This window comes from Oncorhynchus mykiss, chromosome 9, assembly GCF_013265735.2.
Source record: "Oncorhynchus mykiss isolate Arlee chromosome 9, USDA_OmykA_1.1, whole genome shotgun sequence".
Taxonomy (NCBI): domain Eukaryota; kingdom Metazoa; phylum Chordata; class Actinopteri; order Salmoniformes; family Salmonidae; genus Oncorhynchus; species Oncorhynchus mykiss.
The window spans coordinates 19564581-19576176 of NC_048573.1; the positions used below are offsets into that span (position 1 = coordinate 19564581).

The window sequence follows — 11596 nt, forward strand, 5'->3', positions numbered from 1 at the left end:
GGTGAAAGAGTGCAACACATACACTCTGAACTATGCTCAATGCTCCCATGCTTTGCCTTTACAAAGCCTGACAGCCCGCTCTGTGGTGTCCATGCTCCTAAATCCTGTTCTAAATCCGGTCCTAAATCAAAAGACTGAACACTCCACACAGCCTACCCCACCACTCTGAGGCATCCACATGGTCCTAAAGCACAAAGTAATTATTTGTGTATCACATTGTAATGACAAAACTGGGGGGGACAAAAATGCAATTTCAGATTGCATTTTATGACCCCCTGTCCTCCTGTCCCCAGTGAAAGTTGCGCCCCTGCCCATCATGAGGTTGCTACAACCTAGCCTATGAATGAAAGTTTACAATGTAGGGGCACACAGGTCGAGATAACATTTTGAGTTGACAGACAGTGACAGATGGACACAGTGACACATTCAATACCGCCATGTACACTTCTTGTCTGCATCTAGCTGATCTAGGGTGCAATCATCAGTACAACAGTTGCAAACTAGAGTTTCTATTGGACAAATTCAGGTATGTTTATCCCTGTTTCGTTGCATTTACTTCCGTTTAACAAATGTTTAACAAAGCAGTATAGCACTTCAACCAGCGGGCCCGGTGGCAATAAATTAGTAAAACCAAAAGCTTACCTTGACTTGGAAGAGTTCCAGTGTTGTGTTGGATAGTCATAGCCAGCTAGCTAACATACCTCTATTTGAGCAGGTAGTTTGAGTAGGCTAAACTAGCTAGCTGCATTTGCTAGCTAAGTAAGTGAGACTGAAAGTGAAAAATAAAGGCAAATCTCTATCTCTTGTTTCTCCTTCATTTTGGAATAAATGTATTTGTTCAAAACTGTTAAACTATTGTCTTCCTCTCTCTTTGAATCAACTACTCACAACATTGTATGCACTGCAGTGCTAGCTAGCTGTAGCTTATGCTTTCAGTACTAGATTCATTCTCTGATCCTTTGATTGGGTTGACATGTCAGTTCATGCTGCAAGAGCTCTGATAGGTTGGAAGACGTCCTCCAGGAGTTGTCAGTTACTGTGTAAGTCTTTAGAAGGGGGTGAGAACCATGAGCCTCCTAGGTTTTGTATTGAAGTCAATGTACCCAGAGGAGGACGGAAGCTAGCTGTCCTCCGGCTACACCATGGTGCTACCCTACAGAGTGTTGTTGAGGCTACTGTAGACCTTCATTGCAAAATATTGTGTTTTAATCAATTATTTGGTGATGTGATTATATTTAGTATAGTTATATAAAAATGATACTTTTTAAAATTTTATTTTTATGAAATTCCCTAAGGAGGATGTATTTTACTTCCTCTTCTGAGTAGCCTCCACTGGTAGCTCTGAATCTGAGTAACAAGAAAAACAGGTCGAGAAGACATTGAAGCTACATGAATGTAACGGCTTTCTTCTATCTCCTCCTCGGACGAGACAATGATAAACACCTGCCTCTGATTGAGAACCACTTCAGACAGCCATAGACTTCACTAGAACACCCCACTAAGCTACAATCCCAACACACCACATACAAAAACCCATGCCACAACCTGGCCTGACCAAAATAAATGAAGATGAACACAAAATACTTTGACCAGGGCGTGACAGAACCCCCCCCCCCCAAGGTGCGGACTCCCGGATGCACATCAAAACAATAGGGAGGGTCCGGGTGGGCGTCTGTCCATGGTGGCGGCTCCGGCGCGGGACGTGGACCCCACTCTATCAAAGTCTTAGTCCCTCCTCCTCGCGTCCCTGGATAGTCCACCCTCGCCGCCAACCATGGCCTAGTAGTCCTCACCCAGAACCCCACTGGACTGAGAGGCAGCTCGGGACTGAGGGGCAGCTCGGGACTGAGGGGCAGCTCGGGACTGAGGGGCAGCTCGGGACTGAGGGGAAGCTCGGCACTGAGGGGAAGCTCAGGCAGGTAGTTGGATCCGGCAGATCCTGGCTGGCTGGCGGTTCTGGCAGATCCTGGTTGACTGGCGGATCTGGAAGAGTCTGGTTGACTGGCAGATCTGGAAGAGTCTGGCTGACTGGCAGATCTGGAAGAGTCTGGCTGACTGGCAGATCTGGAAGAGTCTGGCTGACTGGCAGATCTGGAAGAGTCTGGCTGACTGGCAGATCTGGAAGAGTCTGGCTGACCTGGAAGAGTCTGGCAGATCTGGAAGAGTCTGGCAGATCTGGAAGAGTCTGGCTGACTGGCTGCTCCATGCTGACTAGCTGCTCCATGCTGACTGGCAGCTCTGGCTGCTCCATGCTGACTGGCGGCTCTGGCTGCTCCATGCTGACTGGCGGCTCTGGCTGCTCCATGCTGACTGGCGGCTCTGGCTGCTCCATGCTGACTGGCGGCTCTGGCTGCTCCATGCTGACTGGCGGCTCTGGCTGCTCCATGCTGACTGGCGGCTCTGGCCGGAGGAAGGCTCTGGCAGCGCTGGACTGGCGAGGCGCACTGTAGGCCTGATGCATGGTGCTGGCACTGGTGGTACTGGGCCGAGGACACGCACAGGAAGCCTGGTGCGGGGAGCTGCTACCGGAGGGCTGGGGTGTGGAGGTGGTACTGGATAGACCGGACCGTGCAGGCGCACTGGAGCTCTTGAGCACCGAGCCTGCTCAACCTTACCTGGTTGAATGCTCTCGGTCGCCCTGCCAGTGCGGCGAGGTGGAATAGCCCGCACTGGGCTATGCAGGCGAACCGGAGACACCGAGCGCAAGGCTGGTGCCATGTAAGCCGGCCCAAGGAGACGCACTGGGGACCAGATTCGTAGAGCCGGCTTCATGGCACTTGGCTCGATGCTCACTCTAGCCCGGCCGATACGCGGAGCTGGAATGTACCGCACCGGGCTGTGCACCCGCACTGGAGACACCGTGCGTACCACAGCATAACACGGTGCCTGCCCGGTCTCTCTCGCCCCCCGGTAAGCACAAGGAGTTTGCGCAGGTCTCCTACCTGGCGTAGCCATACTCCCTGTTAGCCTCCCCCAAGACATTTTTGGGGCTGACTCTCGGGCTTCCATCCGCTCTGCCGTGCTAGCGCCTCATAATGCCGCCTCTCCGCCTTCGCCGCCTCCAGCTCCTCTTTGGGGCGGCGATATTCTCCTGGCTGAACCCAGGGTCCTCTTCCGTCTAATTTGTCCTCCCAAGTCCATTTCTCCAAGTAGTGCAGCCTCTCCCACTGCTGCTGCTGCTCCTGCTGCTGCTGCCTCTGTTCCTTCTCCTGCTGCTGCTTTTGCCGTTGCCCGTTACCACACCGCTTGGTCCTGTTGTGGTGGGTGATTCTGTAACGGCTTTCTTCTATCTCCTCCTCGGAAGAGGAGGTGTAGCAAGGATCGGACCAAAATGCAGCGTGGCTATTGAGATTCATGTTTAATGAAAAAACACACTAAACAAACACTACCAAAACAATAAACGTAATGAAAACCGAAACAGCCTATACTTTTGTAAACTAACACAGAACAAGGACATCAGTACACTAAGGACAATCACCCACAAAACACCCAAAGAATATGGCTGCCTAAATATGGTTCCCAATCAGAGACAACGATAAACACCTGCCTCTGATTGAGAACCACTTCAGACAGCCATAGACTTCACTAGAACACCCCACTAAGCTACAATCCCAACACACCACATACAAAAACCCATGCTACACCCTGGCCTGACCAAAATAAATGAAGATAAACACAAAATATTTTGACCAGGGCGTGACAATGAAAGAAGATGAATGTGATTAGATGAATAAAGCGTTCAACAATAATACATTATTTAGGCCATACTCAGGCATCTTTAAGTTGCAGTGTTGAGACATGTTTTCTATTCTCATGCCACTAACACCCCCTTACACACACAGGAACCTATTTACAGGTACTCTGTGGTCTGTGATGAAAACAAGATGAGGATAGGTCTACTCTTTGTTAGGGCCTGCTGGCCTGTTGCACGCATGACCCTTCTCTCGCTCTTTCTCTATTTCTGTGGTTTTCAGCCAGATGTCTCAGAACCCTTAGTCCACTCATGCTGTAGGCTATACTTACTCTTCCAGTTGACAATTATAGCTACAATTAACCAAATATTTTAATGAGGCAGCTTATCTATACCAAGTCAACTGAAATCTGTGAAAAAACACAATGAATTTTGTATTAGGTAATTTGACATAGAGATCAATACAGTATGCTCAATCAAACACAATCCCTGATTTTCAGTGTGATGTTAGTTGACTAGAACCATGGACCTATTCAATAACAATGTCATAGGAGGGCATTCAAACTATCTTGTCCTTTGAGTGTAAATCCTGAAGGGTAGATCACAAAAATAAAACTACTGTATTGTATTTTCTGTGTTTGTCATGTTTTTTTTTGATGTTTTTAGTGAGGTGAAGTGACTGATAGAAGCCCTAGTGGATGACAGTGTCATAGCATGCATGTTCAAAACCAGGTCACAAATTTGAGTCTCTTAGACAACAGCAGCTGCAGTGATAAAGATTGAGGGAAATCGTGCTTCAAAAATCAGTGCTCAATTTGTACATATCTAATTTATGAGACTCTACATCTAGGACAATACTGGGACTCTGAACTGTAAAAGATACACGTAAAGACCACAGTCATGCCTGAGTGAGGCGTTAACAAAAATTATGCGGTCCAGTTCGACCAATCACCTGTAACTCCATTGTTGAAGCGTTGTCTACATGGGTGGACTCTTTCCACTCAAGACACAAGTTGTGAAGTGCTGACAACTTTAAAGATGATCACACTGTGTCTGATATTTCCACTTCTCGTAGAGATGGGTAAGTCAATCTTATACATTTTACATTTCTTGATTTGGAGACACAAAGTATCCCATTATTGTTCTACAGACACTTTGAGAATCCAAAGTTGTATTTAAGGTATGTAACAGCTAATATATTTTCATGTTCTCTAGTTCATGGAGTAGCTGGGACTGAATCCTCATCCATCAGTCAAAAGAATGGTCTCAAGTCAGCCAACATTGGAGACGCAGTGGTTTTGGACTGCTTCAACAAAGGCAACGTGGGAGTAATGTTCTCCTGGTACAAGCAAACTTTTGAAAATATTCCTCAGCTCATCTCGACCATCTATAAGTTGGACAAGAATGCAACATTTTACCAGGAGTTTAAGAATAACCCTCGCTTCTCAGTGGAAGGTGGCCAAGGGAAAAATAATCTAATGATCGCAGATGTGGAACTCTCTGATTCAGGCACATACTACTGTGGAAGTTCTTATGGAAACAATTTGGAATTTGGAAAAGGAGTCATTCTCATCATAAAAGGTAAAGAGAAAGTCATTATTATTATTTACTTTTTGTAAATCTGAATTTACAGATATACAGTGAAAATATGAGGTATTCTCAGATGAGATCTTAATTGAAAAAATGTTGAGTTACAACACTTGCCACAGAGATACTCTGGCGAGATTAAATTGGTTTATTGGCCTTCTTGTCAGGATCAAATTCCAGAAATATGACTATACTTCAGCAGCCTGTGTCTGAGTCAATCCAGCCAAGAGATTCTGTGACTTTGAACTGTACAATTCACACAGAGACCTGTGCAGGAGAACACAGTGTCTATTGGTTCAGACATGGCTCAGGAGAATCCCATCCAGGAATCATTTACACCCATGGAGACAGGAGTGATCAGTGTGAGAAGAGCCCTGAGGCTGGGTCTCCTACACAGAGCTGTGTCTACAACCTCCCCAAGAGGAACCTCAGCCTCTCTGATGCTGGGACTTACTACTGTGCTGTGGTCTCATGTGGGGAGATACTGTTTGGGAACGGGACCAAGCTGGATGTTGGAGGTAAGTGATAATTCTGATATGTTCTGATATTATTTCATGGTGCTATGAAGAAACTCAATGCCTGGTGGAGCAAAATGTCCTGAATCTCAAATCAAATCAAATCAAATCTCTATCACTGTCTGTATTTCTACAGATGGTTGTAAGGAGGACCGTGTTCTCTTGGTGTACTGTCTGGGTGCAGCGTTGGGTCTGTGTTTCATCATCATCATTGTCCTTGGTTGTGTTTTGTATAAGATCAGCAGTAGAGAATGTGAACAGTGCAGAGGTAAGTTTTATCAATGTGCACCAATATGCTGAAACTGTTGGTACAGGGAACATGACATGTTTTTGATCATAAAACTTTACTAATTAATTGTTTGATGATGATGATGATGTTGATGCGGATGTAATTGATGTTGATGATAACGATGATGATGATGTTATTGATGATGATGATGATGGATGATGATGATTTTGTTGATGATGGTGATGATGATGACGATAATGTTTGATTAAAAGGGGCGCCCCCTCAGCCAAGTACTCCGGAGGTCCCCAGTCATAACCAGGTACACAGACCTGGCATTTGTTGAGCTGTTGCTGAATCAATGTTTTTTTTATTGAATCAAAATATGAAAATATACACTTTAATTGTTTTGCTTCACTAGCAATGTTTTAGTCTAATGCCAAATATTTGGAATTTATTTTTGTTATTTCTCTCAGGATCAAGATGTTGACACAATCCATTACGCCGCTCTGAACGTCGTCCACAAGAAAGTGAAGGCCGGGAGAGAGAGGAGTGCCATGGAGAGAGACACTGTGTACTCTGGTGTGAGAGTCCAAAACATGGACTGAAATGTCAACTTTTGCTCTTTAATAACTTGCTTTGATGTTATGTGTTTCCCACTGTATATAGCTTAATACATCAGGGAAGTTGTCATTTTCATTTCATTGTCGAACAAGAAAACATGGACTGAAATATAGACTTTTGCTTTTTAATAACTTGCATTGATGTTATGTGTTTCCCACTGTATATAGCTTAATACATCAGGGAAGTTGTCATTTTCATTTCATTGTCGAACAAGAAAACATGGACTGAAACGTCAGAGTTGCCTCTTTATTAACTTGAATTGCTTGTATGTGTTTCTCACTGTATATAGCTTTATATATTAGCGAAGTGTGTTACAATGCCTTGTATTCCGTCAAATTCCTTTTTACATTGGTAATGTTGTGCAGATTAAATAAAATACTAAACTGCTGTCATACAGAGGTATTGTGTGATTTTCTCTCAGATTTTTCCCTTGCTTTTAAATTACTACAACAGTTTCACTTGTAGGTTTGCAGGGAAGAACAATAACACCACAACTGATTTAGGGCAACAACATCAGAGTTGATTGAGGTTTATGCTCAATGTAACATTAGCTCATCCTGATGACAATATGTGCATATATGCATGCATGGAGTCCATTCTATTGACTAACTCTTTCAGTCATCTCTCCTTCGTAAGCTGTATCCTGTATCACATCTCTCTGTGGTGTTCTGAATGCCCTAAATAGATTTTCCACTCATGTAAACTCATCTCTAACCCCCAGAAATGACCGTCAGTCCTTACCACATGCTCTCTACAGACACCTCAGTGCATCAAAACCACAACACACCAATGTCACTATGGGCCCATTTCAGGAAATACACACCTCTTTTACACACTCCTTTCTTACGCACTTCCCAGTAGTTGGTATTCAGACTTACCTATGCAGGTGTGTAACAGGCTTTGCAGATCGCTTGTGTTTGTTGAATAAATTACATTTAACCGCTGAAAACCCTCCCACTTACTGGCCAAGTGAATTTCTCATGGAGTTTTCATTCAATCAGGTATTAAGTACATCTGTTTAAAACTATCCCTACATTTGGTGTACCTTTAATTTGAATTTCTCACCAGACTCACTAGAATATAGAGAGGGAACTGTTCATAATATTAGGGATTTAAGAAAGCCATGTAAATATACACATATTTGTCTCCTTTTCATCACCACTTGGTAGATAAAACATTTGATCTGATCTTGTATATTATTTAGGGTTTGGAAAGTATTCATGAATAAAATCAAAACTGGTTTGGAGACCCTTTACACACTACATGTATTGGTGAATCAAAATACAGTAGTTTGATTCATACTGAAAGTTGCCATGTTCAATTGTTCAATCCATGAAATATTGGAAGGTGAGAGGAGTGTACAATAGGGGTTGACCAGTAGTTCTACCCTAATAATCCTCACTTGTCATGGAACTGTGATGACAGCGGTCAGGTCGTCGCCAGGCTCCAGGTCTAAACTTCCAAATGTAGTCTGTGTTCCATAATGATTCAAATAGGTTAAATGTTCCAGACTATTTCAAAACTTGTCATACATTAGCCTAATATGATCCACCATTTCTTGTGATCCTCAGGAACAAGGGTCGAGAACAGGTCACGTCACCTTAAGGGAGAAATAACTTAGTGTCCTGCCTAGCAGTAAAATATACAATGTTTGTACAGATGCTTTTAACCAGGGAAAGGTCACCGGAAACATGACCGAATACAAACAGTGTAGCTATTCCCCCCGCAAGGCAATCAAACAAGCTAAGCGTCAGTATAAAGACAAAGTAGAGTCACAATTGAACGGCTCAGACACAAGAGGTATGTGGCAGGGTCTACAGGCAATCACGGATTACAAAAAGAAAACCAGCCCCGTCTCGGACTAGGGTGTCTTGCTCCCAGGCAGACTAAATAACTTTTTTGCCAGCTTTGAGGACAATACAGTGCCACTGACACTGCCTGCAACCAAAACCTTCTGACTCTCCTTCACTGCAGCCGACATTTAAACGTGTTAACCCTCGCAAGGCTGCAGGCCCAGACGGCATCCCCAGCCGCGCCCTCAGAGCATGTGCAGACCAGCTGGCTGGTGTGTTTACGGACATATTCAATCAATCCTTATCCCAGTCTGCTGTTCCCACATGCTTCAAGAGGGCCACCATTGTCCCTGTTCCCAAGAAAGCTAAGGTAACTGAGCTAAACGACTACTGCCCCGTAGCACTCACTTCCGTCATCATAAAGTGCTTTGAGAGACTAGTCAAGGACCATATCACCTCCAGCCTACCTGACACCCTAGACCCACTCCAATTTGCTTACCGCCCAAATAGGTCCACAGACGACGCAATCTCAACCACACTGCACACTGCCCTAACCCACCTGGACAAGAGGAATACCTATATGAGAATACTGTTCATCGACTACAGCTCAGCATTTAACACCATAGTACCCTCCAAACTCGTCATCAAGCTCGAGACCCTGTGCAGCTGGGTACTGGACTTCCTGACGGGCCGCCCCCAGGTGGTGAGGGTAGGTAACAACATCTCCACCCCGCTGATCCACAACACTGGGGCCCCGCAAGGGTGCGTTCTGAGCCCTCTCCTGTACTCCCTGTTCACCCACGACTGCGTGGCCATGCACGCCTCCAACTCAATCATCAAGTTTGCGGACGACACTACAGTGGTAGGCTTGATTACCAACAACGACGAGACGGCCTACAGGGAGGAGGTGAGGGCCCTCGGAGTGTGGTGTCAGGAAAATAACCTCACACTCAACGTCAACAAAACAAAGGAGAAGATTGTGGACTTCAGGAAACAGCAGAGGGAGCACCCCCCTATCCACATCGATGGGACAGTAGTGGAGAGGGTAGTAAGTTTTAAGTTCCTCGGCGTACACATCACGGACAAACTGAATTGGTCCACCCACACAGACAGCGTCGTCAAGAAGGCGCAGCAGCGCCTCTTCAACCTCAGGAGGCTGAAGAAATTTGGCTTGTCACCAAAAGCACTCACAAACTTCTACAGATGCACAATCAAGAGCATCCTGTCGGGCTGTATCACCACCGCCTGGTACGGCAACTGCTCCGCCCACAACCGTAAGGCTCTCCAGAGGGTAGTGAGGTCTGCACAACTGTTAAAATAATTAAATTGCTCTATGTTTTAATATCCAATTGAAATTAAACACTCTGTCAATTCATAAGGATTTGTAATTCCCTTATTCTATAATGATAGACAGAGCCCAGTCTTAAAGTCAGACAGCAGAGTTTATTCAAGAAAGTACTGCCACAATACAGGTAATCACAGGTTATAAACTGAAAATGACGTCATTAGTTCCAACACCACCCCGTGCCATCTCCGTTCCAGTACTAAGGCTGTGTATCAAGCCTTCCCACATCCGTCTCCCTACCAAATAATATAATTTACGAGTCAATGTTTTCTTGTGTAGATAAGCATTCTAGCGAGTCTGATTAATTTGTACCAAGGAACAGACAGTCATTGTTCTAAACTCTTGACCACATTCCCACACATTATATTCAGTACTGGGATCAATAAAAAAAACTCATACACATACAGAATAGTATTCTGATTAGTACATATTGTCATGTATTGTCATGTTGTGTCTTGTTTCTGTCCTTTCCCTTCACGCTGTCTCCCTCTGCTGGTCGTTATTAGGTTACCTTTTCTCCCCCTCTTTCCCCCAGCTGTTCCTTGTCTCCTCCTAACTACCTCGTCACCCCTTTTCCCACCTGTTCCCTTTTTCCCTCTGATTAGTCCTCTATATCTCTCTCTGTTTTTGTTCCTGTCTTTGTCGGATTCTCGTTTGTGTTACTCATGCCTGAACCAGACTATCGTCGTGTTTGCTGCAACCTTGTCCTGTCCTGTCGGAATCTGCCTGTTCAGCTAACCTTGTCCTGTCCTGTCGGAATCTGCCTGTCCATCTGAGCCTACGTGTGTTTCGTCATTAAAGAAACTCTGTTTTGTTAATTCGCTTTTGGGTCCTCATTCACGCACCGTAATAGAAGAATCCGACCAAGAATGGACCCAGCGACTTCGGATCCTCTCCACTCAGCCGTCGAGATCCAGGGAGCGATGCTAGGCAGACACGAGCAGGAATTGTCTGCTGCTCGACATGCCGTTGAGACCCTGGCCACCCAAGTCTCCAACCTCACAGAACAGGTTCACCATCTCCGCCTCGATCCACCGGCCACTTCCAGGGCTTTCGAATCTCCGGAGCCCAGAATCAATAACCCGCCGTGTTACTCTGGGGAGCCCACTGAATGCCGCTCGTTCCTCACCCAGTGTGATATTGTGTTTTCTCTCCAGCCCAACACTTACTCCAGGAGCACTGCTCGTGTCGCCTACGTCATATCTCTCCTTACTGGACGGGCTCGTGAGTGGGGCACGGCAATCTGGGAGGCAAGGGCTGAGTGTACTAACCAGTATCAGGACTTTAAGGAGGAGATGATACGGGTTTTTGATCGATCTGTTTTTGGGGAGGAGGCTTCCAGGGCCCTGTCTTCCCTATGTCAAGGTAATCGATCCATAACAGACTACTCTATTGAGTTTCGCACTCTTGCTGCCTCCAGTGGCTGGAACGAGCCGGCTTTGCTTGCTCGTTTTCTGGAGGGTCTCCGCGCAGAGGTAAAGGATGAGATTCTCTCCCGGGAGGTTCCTTCCAGCGTGGATTCCTTGATTGAACTCGCTATTCGCATTGAGCGACGGGTTGATCTTCGTCACCGAGCTCGTGGAAAGGAGCTCGCGTTCTCCGTTGCCCCCCTCTCCGCATCACTACCATCTTCCTCTGCCGGCTCGGGTGCTGAGCCTATGCAGCTGGGAGGTATCCGCATCTCGACTAAGGAGAGGGAACGGAGAATCACCAACCGCCTCTGTCTCTATTGCGGTTCTGCTGGTCATTTTGTCACTTCATGTCCAGTAAAAGCCAGAGCTCATCAGTAAGCGGAGGGCTACTGGTGAGCGCTAC

General features: G+C 45.8%; 1 protein-coding gene across 1 annotated transcript; it reads left to right on the forward strand.

Moving 5' to 3' along the window:
* The first annotated feature begins 4673 nt into the window (after positions 1 to 4673).
* Positions 4674 to 6627, forward strand: LOC110531687. Its single transcript, XM_021615008.2, has 6 exons — positions 4674 to 4772; positions 4907 to 5272; positions 5446 to 5796; positions 5930 to 6061; positions 6295 to 6341; positions 6496 to 6627. Exons 1-6 carry the CDS (start codon positions 4730 to 4732, stop codon positions 6625 to 6627), a joined length of 1071 nt encoding a protein of 356 aa, XP_021470683.1. The 5' UTR covers positions 4674 to 4729.
* The last annotated feature ends 4969 nt before the right edge of the window (positions 6628 to 11596 follow it).